Source organism: Apus apus, chromosome 2, assembly GCF_020740795.1.
Source record: "Apus apus isolate bApuApu2 chromosome 2, bApuApu2.pri.cur, whole genome shotgun sequence".
Classification (NCBI taxonomy): Eukaryota; Metazoa; Chordata; class Aves; order Apodiformes; family Apodidae; genus Apus; species Apus apus.
In genome coordinates this window covers 43,391,707-43,414,268 of record NC_067283.1, presented here as the reverse complement: position 1 = coordinate 43,414,268, position 22,562 = coordinate 43,391,707, and the positions used below count along the sequence as shown (strand labels likewise).

At 36.3% G+C, this 22,562-nt stretch overlaps 1 protein-coding gene across 2 annotated transcripts in view; it reads right to left on the bottom strand.

Annotated features, from left to right (window-relative positions):
* ANO10 (anoctamin 10) overlaps positions 1-22,562 on the bottom strand; it is a 127,651-nt gene that overhangs the window by 92,202 nt on the left and 12,887 nt on the right. For both annotated transcript variants that reach the window (XM_051610593.1, XM_051610594.1), the window contains 5 exons: positions 21,248-21,303; positions 19,720-19,794; positions 18,558-18,740; positions 15,102-15,293; positions 12,785-12,913 (listed from right to left, as the gene is read on the bottom strand). In XM_051610593.1, the coding sequence (XP_051466553.1) occupies positions 12,785-12,913; positions 15,102-15,293; positions 18,558-18,740; positions 19,720-19,794; positions 21,248-21,303 (635 nt within the window). The remainder of the gene's footprint in view (positions 1-12,784; positions 12,914-15,101; positions 15,294-18,557; positions 18,741-19,719; positions 19,795-21,247; positions 21,304-22,562) is intronic.

Sequence of the window (22,562 nt, the reverse complement as noted above, 5' to 3'; positions counted from 1 at the left end):
AAGTAAATTCTACATTTAAAAAATTCTTTGCAAAACCATTCACAAATCAAATCATAGTGCAGAAATGCATATAACCTCAAATGTGGGTTCAGAAGCAACAAAAAAAGTAAATGCAACTTGTCTTACATGATTGATAGTAGCTGTCACTCTCACAACACTCCAAATTACTGAATAGGGATGCACACAACTGACTGGAAAAGAATATCCTTCCAACAGTAATTGTTAGCAACTGTCAAGCTGGAAGGACTATCCCCTGAGGGCCTACAAATATCTGTGCTGGTTAAGACCCTCGTTCCGTATTTTCATTAACAATTTTGGTGAATGAACAGGAAAATCTGCTTAAGAACTGCACATCTAGCAAGTATCAAGCAAGTAGCGCTCTGAAGAGCAGGATTAGAACTCAGTGAACCTGAAAAACTGGAAAAATAGTCTTAATGAACAAGACCAGGTTTAGTTAAAGCAAACACCAACAGCTACACATCAAAAGATGTATTGCATCAATTCATTAAAAAAAAGATTCAATACAGGGCCATGGCAGAAAAAAAATATTTAAAAATTGACATGCTAGAAAAAGCATCACATGCAACATAGGATGTGCTTGAACTTTTTTCTATGCTTAGAAGTGGTAAAGCTTATGCATTTGTATCTGATTTCAAGTATAATAATTTTTAAAAAAATAAAATCTGACAACCCAGCTAAGCACAAAAACAATTATTTTGAAATAAAATTACCTGTGAGGAGGAGCTGAAAGATTTTTTGAGTTTGTATAGTTTAGAAAAAAGAAGGGCATAATAACAGCCTGAAGGTCTCATAAAGGAAGCAGTGACCAATTATTCTTCTGTACAAGTAGCAATGAGCTTAACCTGTACCTGGGAGACTTTGGTTAAAGGCTTTCTAACGACAAGAATAGAAAGTTCATGCATAGGTTACTTTGGAAGGCCGAATACCCCCATGCCAGGAACCTCACATCTCCTAGGATTGGTCAAGACACACATGATCCTGGTTTAGAGCAGGGAAAAAAGTTAGATAAGCTAAACATAGGAGCAGGGTTCACAAAACACTGAATTCTCATTCCCCAATCAACCAGACTTGAGGAGCTGTTACCCTGCACTGCAGCTCCTCCACTTTCTAACAGTCACTCATGCTTTCTCCTGATGGAATATAGGCTAGATGGAAGCAGAGGGAGAATGACATGCTTGAGTCTCATCCTGACAAAGTCAAGATTTGTCTGAAGTAGACACCAAAATGCTAGGTAACTCTCTCATCTCCACAGTTTCAACACCAGTTTTCCAGATGTAGCTATACAGTTTGTAGCTAGCTATAGATAGTAGTAAGTACTAAGAATCTAACATTAATTAATCTTTAAGTCTTGACTTTCTGCCAAAAACCTCTAAGCTATCATTGTATGTTATAAATTGTATACACACACAAGAACATATTTATATCAAAGTTATTGTACCAAGACAAAATCTCTAGACAATACACTAAAGGAAAATGACAAGACAGAAGGCTTCTTTTGTTTGAAGAACAAGTCAAAGCTGTAATTCTCTGAAACTTTGAAAGAAGCCACAATACAACTTTTTTTTCATATTAGCCACAACTGCTTTGTGGAATCAAAACAAGCATCTTTCTCTTTTATGGCTTGTAAGATTAAGCTCCTATCACTCGCTACACCTCTGCAGCTCAGATGTCTTCAGAAGGAAGCTGAGCAAAGCAAGACACAGCTGCGTTTGCTAATACAATGTGACACTGCAAAGGAAACTGGATTCCCTCCCCCCTTTTTGTTCAGTGTTTCTATTAGAAAGGCAGTTATTGCAGATAGCTTCCTTAGCTAAAATTTGAGAAATATATCATGCAGCTAGCTGTACATACTCTTACATTTCAGCTTTAGAAGGCATTTTACAATGCAAAGCTTTTGATCCATTGCAATACAAGCTATTTAGTATTTAAAGCGTAACTACAGATCTCAGAGTTTTATCTTCATTGGCTGGGAGGGCCAGAGGGGAAAGTGAGCTGCCATTACTGTTCCTCACTTCACCTTCAGAAACAGTTGGGGGGGGACATAGAAAACAGACTAAAGACTCAGAAGATTGTGCAGTTTTCTTTTTAAAGATTTACACTAGAATAAAATTATTATTATATTGTAACAGCATTCATATGGGGAGGTGAACCTATGACATTTGTTCTTCACTAACTGTTACGGAACTGACCTGCTACTGTTAATTTCTCTGGGTAGTTAAGGCCTTAGTGTAACTCTCAGAGCATCAGAAGTTGCTTGGAAAGCCTGAGAAGCTTGAAAAATTCATAAAAACAGAAAAACAAAATGGTAGAAGGCTCTACCTATATTAAGCAAATTCAGCAGTTTCAATCACATTGATTCTAAGATCAGGCAATTGTCAAAGAACTGCAGGCTCCATTCTACCCAGGAAATCTGCAGTTATGTTTTGTGCTACACGTGGCTTCCCAGATATGCACCAAAAATAATCCAGACTAGAAGCCCTAAAATGGCAGATTCACTCCTTCCTTCTGACATACCCAAAGTCAGTTTTATTTGGCCCTGACAGGAACATCTAAGTGTAGGGAAGACCAATTAATAAGCCTATTAACATAATGTACCAGTGTCACTTCCCAACCAGCTGCCTTCACAGGGAGGAATATGGCCACATCCCACTCTCACTGCTGGGTGTACTTTGACTCTTAAAGGATAGTTTGAAGTCAGAATTTAAATTAATTTTATAGTCTCCTGTACTCATAGGGAGTGAAACACACGGGCACTTAGAGGAACACTATAGTCTGGGTTGTGGATTCCTTATGCATATGTAAAGAGGTAACCCTCAAATGCTCTCTAGAGTCACTTTTTATGGTTTTTTCATTGTTGTTGTTTTTGAGTTTTTTGGTGGTGGTGGTTTTGGGGTTTGTTTGCTTGTTAAAAAGCAATACATTTTTCCTAGAACTATTTTGTTAAACTGGCATGAAAACCACTGGAAAGATGTCACACTAATACCCATTACATTTCTCCTGATTGCTCCCACAGTTCCTATAATTACACAGGAAATAAAGCAGGACTACCAAATGCAACTAGTGTTTGAATAAAATAATACTTCATTTTTTTCAAACATACTACTCTTCAAGACATATTAATAATTTATCTGTTACAAACTACTCCTAGCATTGCTATGTTTTTTTTTTAACTAAGCCTTTTAGAAGCTAGAAGAACAAAAAAGTCATTGAATTCAATAACTTTATTTGCTAAGCAGTAACAGTAGAAATTTAAATATTTCCTTTAATAAATTGTTTATTCCCTTTTCACCAGCTTTTAAAACAAGTGTCACTCAGAATTTGCAATGGTTATGAACGTTGGAAAAAAACACACTCAGATGCAGATAAACTCAAATTGCACATTCTGTATTTATAGTTTAATAAAAGATACTCTTATATTTGATTCTGGTTTATCTGTAATCCCTATACCAGGCATTCACACACTTGTTTATCTCGGACTAAAAGTAACCTTGATCAAACATATTATGGTTTATGATTCTCAGCAGCTTCTAACTGTATTGCCTTTGTATTATTCATTGTAGAGATTTAGCTGATTACAGGCATGCATTAGAAATCTCCCATGACTTCAAAAGGACTGTTCAAGGTATTAGAATAGAAAGCAGCATCCCAGGTGGCTTGCACACTGACACGGTTGATGAAAAATCCCTTTGAAAATGACACATCATTCCACTAATTTCTTCTGACTGGAAGAGTGAAATTCTGGCTTGACACTTCCTTCCAGTGTAAGATAAAAACTTAGTGAAAAAATGAAGTAAATAGCCTTACTTCTTCAGACATTTACTCTACAGCATGGCATATGACCATCTTCAGTTTGCATTTAGAAAAAAAACGTTTTCACATAGACTGCTAAAGACAGCCTTCCAGTCAAATACTGCATTTTCTTGCACAGTATGAGTTCCAAAATCAGTTTTCAGTTAAGTGTGACAGGTGGTTCTCAGCACTTAAAAATCAAGACAAAGCAAGCAAACAAAAACCAAAGGGATTTTATTATTTTTAAATAAACCCAGATCTTAAGAAGTAAATTATGCTTTAGAACTTCTTATAAGCAAGTCAGGAGAGAAAAATACTATAGCAAAAAATTAGCTCATTTTTAAATAAGAGACAGTAGAAATCACACTACAAGTTTCCAATAAATAAATGCTAATTACATTTACAATACCAAGTAGGTGTGTGACAAAGTCAGCAACATGAACACAAAAGTTGATCCAGAAGGCTTGACACTCCAAACCAGAGCATTAGAAATTATTGCAAAGAACATTTAATAAAAGTAAATTCTTTTGCAAGCATGTATCTGGAAAACATGCAAAATAGAAAATTAATCATTAAGACTCTCTCTGAAAAGAGGTGCTTATTATCTAGTTGAGTATCAGAGGCTCCAACACATGCATTAATGGCTTTCTCCTGCTATTTGGAGACAGTTTTACTGTCCTGTTCTCCACTTCTTTTCCAACTGCAGCTGCAAACTGCACATCTTCTACCTTTGGATTCCCTTGCCTGTCAGAGCCACTCATTACCATGCTCAGTCATCTAAGGATACAAATGAAGAACTGGATTCATCCCCTACACACAGTTTAAAACACAACCAAACAGACCAACCAAAACATACCACCTTAGACAAAGAAGTGACATAAAACTTGGGAGATAGGAAGAACATCACAGTACCTGAAAAGGAAGTGCTAGTAAGAACGATACAAAGAAACGCTACTGTGAAATGCATCAAAGCTGTAGGGAAGGTTTGGTGTCTGAATCCTATAGCTCTACCTATTCTCTAGGAAACGCCATTACTCAGGCTTCTGATGGCAGCTACAAATATCAACATTTGCAATAAATTATTTAAATAATTTAACTGAATAAGCTAATACATTATTTACAAAACAATTCAGGTGCATGAAATGCTAAGCCAACCTTGGAATGGTTGTGAAGACAGGAGGCCTTGCATGTTGATACTCTATCTTATCATTAAACAATTACTAATCTTAATCAAGTGGAAGGTAAAGAATTAATATTAATAGGTATTGACTTGGCTTTTTTCTGGCCGTTCTACTTCCAACTGCCAGCAAGGAAGCTGCACATCCTCATCAGGCTTGAGCTGGAAATATCGTATTTATACAATTAAGGAAACTTTGTGGGAAGTATTTGGCTATGTGGGTTTTAGAGGTCCAAAAGTCTGATTCTTATGAAGTTCTTTAAAATGTCTTGTAATTGTCTCCAAAGATCTGTTCTCTGTTTACCTTCTTCTTTTGAAGTTTTGTCATTTTGGCAGCCTTGCACAATTCCAGAAGGAACAGAAATACATTCCTACTCAGTCTTCTCCGGTTTTCCCAGGTTGACACTTTTAAAGCACTTACTAGCAATAGTTAAGTTCTCCCAGTTAAGTATAGGTCTCTCAGGAAGAAATCCTAAGGAATCTCCCTCATCCAACCTTCTCACCATGCACATGGTTTAAAAATACTGCAGTACCTACCAGATAATTGTAAACTAATGAGGAATGGCAGACACCCAGGTGACACACCCATTTCTGCTTCTTACTGGAGGGATGCCAACATGAGCTAAAGCATCGCTGTGATCCTTTTGGAAAGTTCAGGTCCTTCAGCTAAGTAGCACCTGATAACCTCTGGGGCTCCCTGTTCCTACCACAACCTGGCTGATGGCAAGAAGAGAGTATTCCCTATTTGCTATCATTGCTTCCATAAGAAACCTCCCAGGTTCTTTCCCAGTGAGAGGGCTTCCTGTGCCACTGATTTCTTAACCTCCACTAAACGTCACACCCATAATGGCAGTAAACAATTTAGAATTACAAGTCCTTCTTAAACAGAAGAGACAACCACAAGTAGAGCAGAGAAAAGCTAGAAAAATCCATTATTAAGCTAAGAGTATATTAACATTATTTGCTTAGCTAGCTTTTTACTGTAATTAATGTTCTTTTGAAATGGTGGATATGCCACTGCATAAAAGCATTGCACACTTTCATATACAAGTCTGGTCATCTTGTTTTCAGTAATGAAACAGGTCCTTACACGGCAAATCACCAGATTCTAGGAACTGATTTTAAGGAAGCATGGCTACAACCAAGATGTGTATTTAAATGTATTTGTATTTAAATACAAATAAAGACGTGTATTTGTATTTAAAGATAAAAATCACGTTGTGAATTTCATCACTCTAAAGTGAGGAACAAAATTACTGTCAAAATACAATGCTTCAGATGGGGTGAACACAGTATTAAAATATCAACACATTTCAGGTATTCAGGTTGAAAAAACTGATGCAATACAGCAGCTTCTTGCTGTCCTACACATTACTACACATACCCACATATTTAACACATTTCACTGTTTGTACATGGCTTGAACAGCACTGTTCATTAATCTGTGATTTTTTTCCAATTTCTAACAAAGCAAATTAAGCACCTGGAAAACAAAGGGTTTGAGAAAAGAACAGAAAGTAAGGAGGAACGCAGTAAATTATTCTCAGATAGGACAATGCAACAGTACTGTTTCAAATTCGGAGACTTCCAGAAAGCCACTGGATTATTTAAGAACAGATAGATGTTAATATGCATTTCTACACTAGTAGAAAGCTATGAAACACAACCAGCAACTACAAACTTACTTAGATCTTTGATTTTTTAATGCTTGTTTTCATTGTGTCAAGCTTTTGCCATTAAGCTTTACTATTCAAAGTGACCAAAAACTACACCAAATCAGAGTGTGCATCACAAAAGAACCAGTAGATGGCACTAAAAAGATCTGTGATAAATTTCAATTTTGGAAATAAATGTAATCTGTGTTAATGCACAACCAGCAAAATCATCATTTTTTTTTTAACCCCGATAATATGGTTCCAGGAGTCTGGCTCAGCAGCAAGCATTTGTAAAATTTTATGCAGACAAATCCATAAATTCTACCCTCATCTGAGAGGTTAGAAATCTTGCTGAGGTGAGAAAAAAACTCTGAGAACCATCTGTTCCTCTTTTACTCATATTTCTTAACTTTATATTCGACCTAGACCTAAAATTTCAAGAATCTTATGCAAAGTACAATGTGCATAAAATGCACAGGAATTTTAGTTTGTTTTTGTTCTTAAAATGTTCTCCAACAGTAACCTAGAGAATCAGTTATATTTTTAAGTCTTTATGCTATAGTAACCTTCAGAAACTTCCACAAAGTGTTATACAAAGCTATTCAGCTTCTTCTGGTAATTTTTGACAGGATTCGAGCTTGAAATTAAAATATCAAATTATTTTTATGGCTTAGAATTGGCCAACTATGAATATACTATGTATATTTTTGCAGCTGTAGTAGTGGTATACTTGAACAGAAACAATATGTTAATTGAAATCACCAGTGGCTTGGATCAACCTTTTTTACCATTCAGAATTAGTAAAGCTTCAGGATTATTTTATGTATGTACACATCAATGAACCAAATAATTATACAATTTACATGAAGTAAATTTCTCCATTTGTCTTTCTGTATTTTCCAAATTTTGTCACAAGTGCAAGCATATATAGTTGTTGGCCAGGATATCTGTTTCCCTAAAATAAAACACCTGATTAGTAAGATTGCTAAGTATTTTCTCAAGAAGGAACTGTAAAGCTATCAGTAAGGTTTGTAGCTTACCATGAAACATTTCAGAAAAGGGGTATCACTTCCTAATTAATACCTATCCCTTATAGCTAAATAATAAATATTTTTTTCTTACACATTCAAAACCACACATCATATATTTACCAGTAAATACTACTCCTCAAGCTTATACCTGAAAACTGACAAACTACTCGGGCTATAATTAAGCTACCTCATCTAGTGATATACGCATATCACTGTGGGAAAAAAAAAGCACACTGCCACACAGAAAAGAATTAGCACATGGGAAGACAGATACCTGGAGACTGTTGTCAAAAAAATTCCAGCAGTAAGAAAGTTAAGGAGTTGCACAGCTGCTCCCAGGTATTATTTTGTCTGATTAAAAAGCAAACTGATTGAGGACAAAGCAAGAATACACACTGCAACTTGCAGAAAGATATAAAGGGATAAGCCCACATTAAAAATATTTCTTGTTTCTTTAAAAGCAGCACTGGCAGCTTGGAAACCAACACTGAAAACCTGGAGGCAACCTGTCCTGTTGGAGGGGCAACAAGACCACGGGGTTGAAGAACCTAACAAAGAAAGGCTGAAGAAACTGGGTTTGTTCTGCTTAAAAGAGAAGGCTTGGGAGGGTGGGGAGGATCTAAGCGTCATTTTCCAGTGCCTAAGGGGTAATTTTAGAGAAGATGGAGGTGCCCTCTTCACAAGGATGTACATGGAAAGGACAAGAGGCCATGAGCCACAAGTTGTTCCAGGGAAATTTTTTCTTGTCAAATCCCCAATTCTTTGCCATGAGAACAACTAAGCAACGGAATAGGTTATCCAGAGAAGCGGTGGACTTGCCCTCATTGGAAGTTTTCAAGTTTTAGCTTAGCTTTACAAGGACATGGACAACCTAGTCTCCAGTCCTGGTTTCATAAGAAGATTGGACCAAATGATCTCCAGAGGTCCCCTCCAACCCAGACTGCTCTCTGATTCTATATGTGAAACTCTGCAGCTACCGTACTTTAAATTAGTACCTGTCCAAAACATTACAATAATTTAGAAACAAAAATTGCTTTACGCACAGCTGTTCTGGTTCAGCTTTGCATTGTTATAATTCCATTAGTGACAATGGATTTATTATGTATGTATGTATGCTGATGCAGCCTATTTTTCCACACTTTTTCCAATTTATTTACTATGTAAAGTTGGGAAATGTCAGTGTACTTTGCATACCTACGAAATCCCAAACTCCTGAATTCTACATGAGTAAAACTGTTTGCTCCACACATGAATAACACTACACCATGCAGAACCACACCTCACTTCCACCCTGCTGTAATGGAGTCATGTACATTAATGCCAAGAAATACGCCAACTGGTACTGTTTCTTAAAAAATAAAAATAAAACCCCCTGATTTATCAGGAAAAAACAGATAGCACTGAAATCGGTTGCAAAACATTTAAGGATTTTTTTAAAAAAGGAAATAAAGGGAAAAGACTCTAATTTTGATATAACAAGCCACCTGAAATTACTTTTGCTCAGGAAGTGAATTCACAAGATCTTCAACCGCACTCAGAATGCAACTAATTTACTAATTTACAAGCTTATCCAGAAAGCAAAGTAGGACAACGTCTAAAACTAGGTTATGAGTATATCTCCTCATCTTCTAGAATCCAAACTGCTTGACCCTGGTAGTGTTTCACTGTTTCTTTGGCACATAATTCCAGAAACAAATGTTTACTGCTGAGCTGCCTGGGTGTTGGGGCCATGACATTAAGAGTGCTCAGCAGAAGCTCAAAGAGCTTCTACTGTACACAAGGAGACCTTTGATGAAGAAATACTCTTAATAAATTGAAACTCTAGAGAAAAGCAGATGTACCAGACAACTCTCAACCCCTTTGATTTTGGATCAGCTATCACTTTTAAAATTTAACACCATTAATTTTTCAGTTTATCAACAAGCTATGATTCCTGCTTTCCAGCCTTTGATAAATGGACTGTCAGCTCCTCCTTCCGCAGAAAAAACTAAGCTTAAGAAGGGGTTACTTCCCTTACTCTACTACATACCTCTTACAGAACTGACTTTTGAATATCTATGCATTTTTATGAAGCTTATGCAGATCCATTTAAATCCTTATGAGGACCCCATGAAATCAAATCCACAAGGCACAACTGTTTATTAAGCCATGTTTACTACAAACATGCTAGTCTTGTCCTCTGTGCTAAGGTCCTAATTTTCATCTGTGACAGAACTGATTATATTCTTCTCAAAAGCCTATTTATAGACTGTAAGGTCAGATTTTATACTACAGCTATCAAGAGGGCCCTCCATTATTACTTAATATTTCCAAGCTAATCCCCAAATGCCTTGACATGACACAAAGGATCCAGGCTAAGTGCACTTCTACATAAAAGCTTTCCATTCATTTACTACATTTGAATGCTGAACATACACTGAGTTACTTTTGGAGATTAGGATACAGTCACGTTAAGCTGTACTTTTTACAGCTACCGCTTAAAAACACCTTTACTGATGTACCGCTTAAAAAGAAAAACAATCACTACTAAGAGTTGTAGATCCAACTGATTTCTTGGACTCAGTTTTCAGAGTTGTCCTGAAACTGATTTAATTAGCATTCCTTGAATTTATGTCAGTCTACAAGGAAAAGAAACGGTCATCAGGAATAAAACCCTGTCAACAATTTTCAAAGAAAAATAAAAAAGCACTGCAGAATTAAGGATACACCTTGTTTTAACCCACTCCCCTAATTATTCACCTGATTTCTTCAGAGTAATTTCCTCTTTTTTTTCTTTTTTTTCTTCCAATCAGTGTAACACATCAGATGTGAGGGGGAAGAGTTTCACCCAAGTACAATGACTTGCTTGGAATATCTACTTAGCACACGTGGTTCATACCAGAAGTATGTGCCTATGGTAAAGCCTGAAGAACTAAACACGCTATAGGATATAACTGTTTTACAAATGTTAGTACGGGTTTATTTTTTTCTGCTTTTAGGACATTCACCTACTTCTTTCTGTTTGAAAACTGCACTTCCTGCACTCAGTTAGCGTCTATCCATAAGTAAATTAGGAGAGTTTCATGATTCTGCTCCTGGTTCATATCATGTTGCCATGGAAGCAGATGTTGGATTGATAAAAATAGGTCAACTGTTCAAAATAATAAATAAATTGATCTCTTAATACTTAAAAAATATTATAAGTTATTATTTTAATGCTTGCCATTATCTAGTATGAAATCCTTAATATTTTATTTTATTAGCATTTCCTTTGCTGATACAGTATGTACACCCATCAAAAGTGTAGACAGCAGTAGAGTTACTGTTGTCAATGCAAAAAAAAAATTATCTTGCATAAATCTGTAGGGGTTGAGTACAGAATGCTTCCAAGAATCTCACATATAGTTCTTCACTATGTCTGTACTGACTGATGTCAAATGTTGCCATATTAACGTTTCCATTTGAAGAATAATAGTAGTATTATTAAAAAGTGCTAATATTCTTTTGAAAAAACAAAAACCAAACACAGACATAATCAGGACATTGCTAATACCTATGCCCAGCTTTTGTTTTTTCTGTATTAAACTGGAGTCTCAAGTACTTAAACCTAATACAAATACTTGATGACAGATAAGTCTTAATTAGGTTACCCCAACCAGTTGAACATGTGAAAGCATAGATAACCTACTAAAAGAAATTGGGTTCCTTAACATTTTCACACTGCCTGTCAAGCTTCTGCCAAAATAGCATAAACACACTAAAATTCTCATCTTCACCTGCAGCAAACACCAGAAAGTAAAATAACTCACCCTGCATCATATGTTTCTGTATCTCTGTGTGATCTAAAATGTTTTTCTGACAACACGCTGATATCTTCAACAGAATTTTTTCGTACCCTGACACTGATAAACCTTAGATGCCCCATATTTGTCCTAGAGGCTTAATGTGCTGTATTTTGTTCCTGGTTTTTTTCTTTATAAGTGAAATGCACAGTTGAATAATTTATTTAGCAAAGGAGCATGGTATTTGTGCTTCTCTCATAGTTTAGCTATCTTCCTGTAGGCAAAGTAGTACTTCCAGGAGAAAGACTCAGTGGTACAGAAGTCCCACACATTTAATCCAGCACAAACCCACAGTACCACTGTGTCTGCCACACACAGTTGCTTCTGCCCTGCTCCCTTTCACCAGTGAACAGGGTCAGACAGCTTCTCCCAGGTCAAGTCCCTAATCCGATACACCACACACCAGATAAAAGAAAGTGCCAGCGTAACATGTAAGATGGGAACAAATACCGACAAAGCAAAGGCAAAACAGCTCCATACTGCCTACATTTAGTCATACAGTTTTCATAATATGGTCTCCCTGAACATCTTGCTAGGTAAGCAACTATAGCACTACATATAAATTGCCAAATTAGTTTTATATAAAAATACATGACTGACATTAATGCGAATGTTACACACACATAATAGAAGAATACAATAGGTTGTCTGCAGACTCCAACTTCAGTAAACCAGTTGACATGATTCGTATTTACAGTTAACTCTGCAAACCTTGAGGCTTGGAAAATAAAATTCTAAGCAAGCGCATAATTAATTGCATAATGCTTTAACACCTGTAAAAACAACAACAAACAACTAAGTGCTCCCGCTCCACCTCTGTAAGGTAATGCCGTTTAAAAACTACACAGACAACCCAGACTTTTTGCCACAAGAAAAGTAATCCAGTTCCTAAAAGCTAAAATAGCATTAATGATGAGAGTCAAAGCAATGCAATAAAAGAAAGCTTCAAAAGCAAGATACATAAAGGCAAAGTCCTACAATCTCAGCTATTATATAAAACGCCCACAGTCATCCCTCCTTGTCTGAAAAGGAATGACACTTAAGACATGAAGCAACAAATACATGATATGTTGGGAAGGTATGGAGAAGTATGTCAACAACATTCAGAGTAAATTAAAACACAGAATAGAAAGAAATCAAAAAAAGTAAAACTTTGAAACAGTTGTTTGATAGAGAAGTCTTCCTTTCAATATTAGGGCTGGGGGGGAAACCACTTACTGGTATCACTTGCACTGCTGCTCATGTTGTTTGCTATTAAAACACACACGTACTGTTTGAACGCCAACTTACCTCTACCAATGCCACAATCAGAATAAGGTCCACTTTTGAATCTGGGAAAAGGGCAGTCACTTGTGGAGACATTCCAATCAGTATACAATTAGTAACAACAGATATTACACTCATAGTTTCAAAAGCCAACTGAAAGAAAACACAAATATATTTATAATTATGACCATTACCTCCAATTTTCCAGTCCCCAAATTGTTCTGGACAATACATCTTTTTCATCAAATCCTCTGAAGACCCGTTATTTTAACTTTTTATTTTCCTTCATCTTTCAAATTCTATGACGTAAGACTTGTTTGGCCAGCAGTTCAGACTGCATGAGCTTCAAGAACTGGCAAGGACAAGGTTTGCACTACCACAAAAACCACTCTCAGATTTGTCTCTGTGTATGTGTGTTTGCTATGAAGAAGTTAAAGCAGTATTCTTTCACAAGTCCACAGTACTGTGGACTCGAGAATTTATTTAGGGACCACTGACATCCTAGATGTAGGTAATGCCAGATCACCTCCTGAAAAATTTGGAATACTAAAGGAAAAAAGTGGACAGGAAAGCAGCCTTATCCCTGGTATATTAATTATTCATAACCTGAACACAACAAAGAGCATGTGCTCATCTACAATTATAGTTGCAAACATAAATTTATTTCAGAATAAAGGAAAAAACGCAAAGTTCCTTGAGAAACCAATAAGCCGAACACACTGGTTTGGGAGGTTTTGTCTGAATGTTAAGTCATGGGAAACTGTAAGGATGGCTCAGAATGCCTTTTTAAAATCAGAACCAGTTATATAAGCCGAAATTCGTTGAAAGGTTTACACTTAAACACATGCAATTGCACCAGTCTAAGAAGATCTTGCCTACAGAGCTCCCACAAAATGTCTGAAAATATTATTACAGCATGACAATTACTTTTGCAATGTAATATGGTTATTTATTCCTCTCTGGAATGAGAAAGGCTGATGTTGAACTGTAACAATTGTCACAATGAATTAGAAGAAGTAACCTCTTGACAACAACCTGGTGACTTGGCTTGCCTGATAAAATCATTCCAGTATTCCTTTAACAAAAATCTTTCAGCCAGTGTTCTAACTAAACACTGAGATAACTAAAATTTTAAGTCATTATTTTTAGTTCACAAAGCAAATGCATTTCTACTATTAGTACACTACACTATAAATAAAACCTAACAACACAACTGTACCATTATTGGCTTACTCCCTAGATTGAAACCAACTATTCCGGCAAAACCAAATGCTACTATAATATACCTGCAGCTATGTCTGGGACTTATGAACAAAGCCTCATTTATGTGGCGGTCACACCACTGGTTAATGCAGCTACGCCATCAACCTACCCAGCATCAACTTGGACTGAGAAAATATACAGACTGTTAAAACACAATCACATTGTAACATACACATTTTAATGACTTAATATGAAAACTTCTCCATTAAGTCCACTTTGCTAATACTTATGTACATGTCTAATGAACATTGCTCAGAATACTTGGTTTGCATGTTTTTACAGTATGTTTCATGTGAGGTTTCCTTATTTCATTTCTCATCTCCCATTTGTTTCCTTTGGTACCAACATTTGCAAACCCTCCAAATTAAAAAGTCCAGCAGCTTGTCTCCATTATGCATCATCAGAAAGTTGCCAAATAAAACTAGAATATGGATCATGCCCTAGAGATTTCCTCCAAACTACATCACATTCCTTATCAGGCCATTGCTAATACAGAATGCAGAAGTGTCTGGATAAAACTTGGTAATTGCCTTTGTTTCAGAAAAATCTCTGGGTTTGGAGAGATTTTAAAGGGTTAATTTTCAGCCAAATAAGTTCACTGATACAGCTCACTCAGCAGGCTCTAAACTAGCTTGGTGCCAGGACAATTGCATGGGCAAACAACTGAGGACAGGAAATCCTTAACACAGTACAACTAGCATTAAATTGTTTAGACAGACCACAATGTTCAGGCTGTGCAGAAAGATCCAGCTCCTTCTGACAGATCCAGGTTATTTAAAATTAGCTTGAGTACCACTAATCACAAGGACACAGAGCTAAGCATGACTTAGCAATACAAGTACTTACATACCACTCTTCAAAGGAAAGATTTGTATTCTTTTCAAAGGCAACTGAAAGACATGTGGTCAAAAAGCCTACAATCACTTGGATATACAGTTGGATAGATACTATCCTAAGGCATTAAAGAGAATAAAGCACCTACTAACTTTAAAGTGGCTGATGGGTCAAAACCACAGTTTAAATACATTTCTTGAAACCTCTTTTAAAACAAATGAATTGAAAAAGATATAAAAATTACCTGCCAAACACCAATATTTGCCACGGGTTCAGCAAATGGACGCTTGTAAACTCTACACATCTTTAAGGCATCAGAATATATCTCTGTGATGTTGTTTAACACTGCAAAGACAGCTGCCAGTGGGTAAACACATGAGAAAAGACTCACATAGCCAAACTGTAAGAACAACTCCAGGTAATCATCAAAAGTACCCTGAAAAACAGAGCAAAAGTAAAAGCAACTTTAACTCACAAAAATATATGAAGAAAAACAGAATTAACCATATTGTTGTAAATACACTTCCTTATCTCAAATCAGTTGTTTACGAATGACTGGTGATACAAAGTAACAACAAAAAAAACCCTCATCTAGTCAATATGGAATTATTCAATTACTTAGAACTTCTTAATAAGGGAGACCAAGGTTTTTCCTCTTGCCCAATGCATTTTTTTTTTTTTTGCAACGCTCACACTTCTTACTACATGAAGTAATTGTATAAACACATTCATTCCATTCAAGTTCCTGACTAACTAGGTAAAACAGTTACAGAAGGAACAGTGGGAGATAGGAAAACAGCACCATACATTTAAACTGGAAGAACATTCTCTAAGAACATTATGACAAGAGAAGTCCTAGTATTTCAAACCACCTGTGAAAGACCTAACCAGAAAGGTAGGTTGCTAGCGAGGCAACCCTTTTCTGGTATTTCTTCTTGTTTATTTCAAAAAAGGCTACGTCAGAATTAGTCATCCAGTTAAAATGACAAAATGCAGCACTGACATCTGAAACCAACAACCAGTACAAATAAAAAGTCCTATTTTGGCAAACTCACATCTATCACCTGATCTTTAATACAAGAATGTGGGTGCTTAAAAGCTAAGTACTTGCATGTAGGTTATCATTCATCTTTGCATATTAGTTTTGTAGTATTAATAAGAGTTTTCTATATTTGCAGCTATTACTTAGGAAAGAGAAGAATCAAATAAACCATTTTTAAAGAAAAACTGTTCACTGTACAAAGGATGAACAAGTTAAACTGGAATCTAGCTAGCTAGTACTCACCTAGACTCATATGTTGTCCTCTCTCAAAAATGAAATAACAAAGACTTGACTGAGATTATTACAGACACCACATAAAATTGGTTTTGGCTCCATGCATCAGACATATGGTTCTCTCATATTTTCTGCTGATTATAGTATTAAACTGACTGCCCTCTCTAGAACCTACTGCTTTTATTTTTTTTCTCTAGCAGAGAGAGAAATCAATGTGGGGTTGTCATTAGCTGCATTTTTCAGTTGAGTTCATTTTCAAGTTGTAGAGTATAGCTGAGTCTGACAAACAGATCTGCAGGCCAGGCCATGAGGAGCTAACTAACTTGAAAACCACTGAGGTTTTCCCACAGAAACACGTTGTACAAACTCTAAATTTTAGTAAGGTCTTCCTTAGGATTGTTTGTGCAGGATCACTCACTGGAGTGGTAGTGACATATTTGTCCCTGCTATCACCTTCTCAGACAACTGCTGCCGGCAGGGAGCTATGCTTCCCTTTGTGCTTCTCCTAGTAACTGCACAGTGTTCCCACTGCTTCCTCACACCTTTCTTCTCATTTCCTTGCCCAGTACTTATTGACTTTTAGAACAGCAGATTATGAGAAGTAAATGAGTATTTCTTTTTCTCCTACTCAAATTATGACACTTTGTGCAGGAATAGAGGAATCTGATATGATGGGAAAGAAATTTCAAAGCGAGCCATTGTCAGCCACAAGCACATGAGCTATGGCATCAAGGAAGCAAAGAAATTCAGGGAGAAAAATAACTAGAGAAGCAGAAATTAAATAAATAAATAAAAAATTCTTGCAGGATGTTTTTAAATCTTAAATTGGGCAGGAGATTTGAAAAGTGAGAAAGAGGGGAAATAAATGAGAATTCACTGTTAAAGAGCAAGTGAAGGAAATCAAGAAAGAAGACCCTGAAATGCAGTATCCTGTCAAGACTCCTGCTAAACTACTCAGTAACTAAACATAGTCAAATGCTTCCCCCTTGTGACAGATTTAATTTTAGAAATACTCTTGCCTGCTGACAGCTCACGGCTTGCAAACAAATCAGAGGTCTAACACTGTGAATTCACAAGGACAGCACAATTAAATCCTTAGATTGAAAATAAAATTTATCCTTGAATACACAGTATCTTGAATGGAAACTAAGGCTATCAGTGGACAACTCCAAGGCAAACTCATAAATTTAGAGTTGACCTGTCAGGTCTCTATGGAAAATTGTTCAGGGCAGAATGGTTCAACAGGTGCAGATACATTTGATCCAGCTCTGCACAAGAAGCACTGGGACTAAGCAACAGAGCTTATTTGGTCAGGCATATCAATGCCTGATGCCAATACACAGCTCTTGGAGCTGTGCTGGCCTATTTGCAGGCACAGTACTGGGCTGTGCTGATTTATCAGTTCAGATGCTAACTTGGGGATTTCTGTTGTGTTCTCCACTGTAAGACAGACATGCTCTCTAAATCTCTTTCCCTCCATATAAAATGTGTGAAATGCCAACCTTCCCAGAGCAACACAAGTATTAACATTTGTACAGTTTTTCAATTGCAAATTTTTCCTCTTCCCATTTCATGGTACTTAATCTGGGAAGATAGGAATCCAACATGGTATTAATATCGAATTTCAAACTGCTCTTGTCTACCTTCTTCAGAAGGTACACTATCTGCATATAATTCTTATTCTGGGAAAGTATGAGACATACAGCATTAAAAGACTTGTGACTATGCTTACGGCATCTAATCAAGCAAGTTGTCAGCCAGTCTGTAAGGCCTTAACATACACACTGATGTCTAACTTGATTTAAAACTGCAAATACTGAATTGCACAAAGTCTGTTAAATACAACTAAAAATTGTACTGGGTAGGATGTGGTCAGGAATGGAATTAGGAAAACTGAGAATGTCAAAAGTGTGCTTTCAAAAAGCAAGAGTTTCCAACAGTGGTATTGGTTTGAAGAGCTGGTCTCCTCTGCACTCTCCATTTCTGGCCCTACCCAGACATGAGCACACTCTCTCCAACTGTAGTTTAACAGTTTAAACCAGTATCACTGCAAAAGCAAACTAAACCAGAAACAGCCTCCCCCTTCCCTTTGCCAGGCTACTCATCCTGCTGGTCTTCAGGCTGCCCTTGGAGACTAAGGGCATATTACTTAAATACTCCTTCCAGTGATACAGGGTTAGGAAGCTCCAGATTCAGCTATTCATTCCTACTCCTTTGTTTGGTGTAACTGGGATCCTACACTGTATCAGTTTCTTGATCCAGTGCACTACATAGCTGCATAAACAAAACTACCAGCAAAAGTGATGAAGCTAGAAACAACCTGCCAGGCCAGACAGCCAGAAATATTTTAGGTTACACTGGCTGATGTCTCTGTCAACTACAGCCCAGGAAACTTTTACCCCTTTTAACAGCAGTAAAACATACAACATAGGTGCCCATTTCTTTCTCCAAGTTGACTTGTTCAACGAATGACAGGTCCGTATCTGTTTTCAGAGAACCCATGCGTTTCTTCATCCTCTTCTTATGTCTCTTTTGGAGCCAGTAAGGAAGTAAGGATTCTGCAAACTGATTGAGTATCTGCGAAGTTATCAGCAAAGTGGCCAAGCTCTTAAGTTTAAAAAAAACAAAACAACAAACAAACAAAAAAATAATAAGTAGACCTGGGATAAACCTATGATAATTTCCAATTCTGCGCATTCTAGTAACACTGCAAGTTGTTATATTATGACAAAAGAAGACCAGCCTAAGAAAATTTGCAATACCACATGAAAAGTATAGGTGCTCTAGTTCTCATTCTTTGCAATTTGCTGCGAAGGAAAAAATAGCAGTTAGATGTCTAATAATTTTTTGGACATGCATGTATCTTGGAGACAGTACACAAAGTCCAATGAAGGGTAAAGATACACACTATGCCATCACCATCCACAGAGCTAAACAGTGAACATCTTAATGTTTTTCTTCTTTTTGCTTTTTACCTTCAAAGTATAGGAAATGTCACAAATGTCATGTCTGACATAAATATGTCAAGATCCCTTTAGAGGAACACAGATCTTGAGTTACAGTTCTTGTGTTTTCATTAATATTTAGAGCAAAAATATTTTCCTTATACCTAACTTTCATGCATTGGAGTGCAAAAGAACACAAAGAATTTAAAAGCTAACTTAAAATACCAACTACACATTATTTTTGCTTTTATTTAGTCTCAGCTCCTCATTGTAGCAATAAATTTAATCATGCTCCTATTCTCAAGAGTGTCTCATTAAGTACACGACAGAGAAAACCATTTTGTAACATAAAGGGAAAGCAAGAGGAAATGAAAATTCTCCTGCCTCATCTGTGTGAGGAAATAACCAGCTTATTTGAAAATAGCTCCTCATTTATATGGATGGAAATAACTGCTCCACTCTAACACGATCCTGCAACTATGCTGGAGAAACTGAAATATGGAGCTGGATTTCTAAGAATATATATATGAAATACATTCATTGTCAAGCTAATATCATAGAAAAACGATTAAAGTCCTGTTCCAATCAATCCTTTATTTTCCTAGATTCATCAACATTCTTAAGATCTTCTTGGAACTCACCTGCCTCAAAAGCTTCATATCAAACAGCACAAAGGCAATGTAGAAGAGAGATGCAAAACAATTTAAGAAGTTGAACTGCAAATAAAAATACTTGTTATTAGTACTCAAGTAGAAGTTCAAATGCAGAATATCATCTTACCTTAACAGTTACCTTGACTAAATAGCTTCCATGCAGATGTAAACTGTTCATTAAAATTTTCTTTACCATTTGTTAAAGTTAGGTCAGATAAACCCAGTTTTCAATACTGGTTTTAGTCAGATTTTATCTGATAACCTTATGGCTTTCCTAAAGCACAGTACACAAAGAGAACTACACTTCAATTATGAAATATGGACATTAAAACTCTGTCCTTTTCTACTTAATTCTCATCTTTTGGCTGCTTCCTCATAAGTAATAATAAAACTAACAATAAATGGGACATATTGATTTTAATTCAGAGTAATGATTTATTATTTTTAAGAAATACTTTATCAAAATGTGTGTTGGATTACATCTCTTTCAGTATGTACAACTGTTCTTCAATATATGTTAGTTGAGCTTTACATTTAATCACTTCAAGATGTTTTATGACCAAGAGAAATATTCGCTACTTCTAAAATTAAATATTAGTATTGTTCCCAAAATATCATAATCAATCTTTGAAGCTTCCTACTTGCTCTCAGTGTTGGAGCTACTTTTTTGGAGCTCATGGACAACACAGATAATACTGGGAATGCAGAGAGCCACCTATATGGCAAAACCAAAAACGGGGGGACACACTTGGATTTCATATTTCATAATTTTTTCAAGTTATTTTAGATAAATTTCCTATGGGGAAAAAGAGATGGTGCTATTTTTTAAGAAAGGCAGAAACAAAGCTATAGTTGATACATACAAGTGTTTTAGCTCTAGAGACTAGCAGTAACAGGATAGCAAGCAGATTTAAAAAAAAGAAAAAAGGGGGACACTGGGAGAGACTTAAATGATCTTTTCAAAAAGGAAACAAGAAGATTAAATCTCAAAAAATAAGCCAAACATATACTTAAGACACACAAAACCTACTTGTTCAGAGCCACAGAGTAAATAGATCAGTATACACTACTGCATAAGAGCAGTCTGATGGACATGTATCTCCAGCTTCCTCTGACTGATGGTCTGAATGTTAGTACAGGTCAAGGTTAATACATGAACTTTTTAAAATATGGTTTACCATAGTGTCTTGGAAAAAGTGAAAGTAGTTCCCAGTTGAACACAGGACCACATCAATTAACAGAAAAACTTACATATACAGAATCCTAATGGAAGAACAAATCAACATTTAAAAAAATAACCAACAAAAAAACCTCTCCACTATAAAAAGAGGCCTCTGAAACAGTCCAGCACTTACTGCAACCACAATAGAAATCCTGTTTACTCTGATATTTGTGCTATTATTTGGCCTTGAACAAAACTGTAGGTCAGTGAGGTAATGCTGGGAAAGCACGAATAAAACACATGACAAGTTCTCTTTTTAAATAATCTTAAAAGCTGCTTATACTACATACTTACCACTAAAACTTTCAGAATTAAATGATTCTGATATGAAGATTCCAGCCTGTGATTTTCTAAAATACCAACAAAATTACTGATTAGTAAACAGTAGAAGGACTTACCATACACTAGACATTGTTATAAAAGAGTAAACCAATTCTTTTACTCCACCTGAAAATTACTTAACGGATAGTTTATGCGGAATAGCTCCTCCAACATTTTATGGCAAGATGAATTCACACTGTACCAGTACCTCACTTAATCTGTTAAGCTAACCTGATGCACAATATTGACATGCTTATTTTTGGCTACAACTCTAGTATTTTTTCTAATGCAGAAGTTCTTCCTTTTACATCTTTATCAGAAGAACAGTTTTATAACAGAAAAATCATCCATCATTCCTAACACTTAATAAAATGTGCCTAGTTATTGATTTTTCTTTGACTGAAAGCAAACGCAAAACTAAGTGGAATATATGATGAATAACAGTATCAGATTTGATTCAAAACCAGTAACTGCTCACAGAAATATTCCCATCCACCTCCAAGGAATTTAAATCAGACACTAAGCTGTAAAGCAACACTAGGGTACATGAAGCTGCATTACTCATTCTAAAACTACGATTTTTCAGTTCATTCAAGATAAACTGCCAGAAGCTGATGTTTAAGCAAGGCTGGATACTAGGGGGGAGGAAAGGGAAATGAATGGGAGATTTCCTATTTCTTTTTGCCAGTTTGTCAGATTGTACCTTTAAAACCCTGGGTAAGCAGTAACTGAGAAGGCAGCACACTCTCATGAGCTGTGTCAAACAAGGCTGAGAGACGGTCACCTGCTGACCTTGCTCAGGACAAAACAGCAGAGTTCTGTTCTGACAAGGGCATGAGATTGGACCTGACATATGGAAGATGCACTCAAGCGACTAAAGGCCATTTTCACTTTTAATTTTCACTAAATGATCAGTCCTCATGATAACTGGGTGCAAGAGGTGTGATTTAAAATAACCCATATTGTGTCCTATGCTTTGTCAGCTTAGCTGCTTAAGTCAGGTAACAGCAGGAAATATGCCAGGTGGGAGGGGAGGAAAGACAGCCAAATGAGCTCTTCAACCTCTTCTCAACATGGCAGCACAAACACATTGGATAGCAAAGAAAAGGCACAAGCTGTCAGTGTAGTGAGTTACGTAAATACTGTTGCTGTTGAGTATGAAACATCAGCTTAAAACAAAATACCTGCGTTAAAAAAATACTTGTGTTACCTGTTGAAGACATTTTAATCTACCTGATCAACACAAACGGGCATTTTGCATAAAGGCGTTTTCTTGCGATATAGTGAA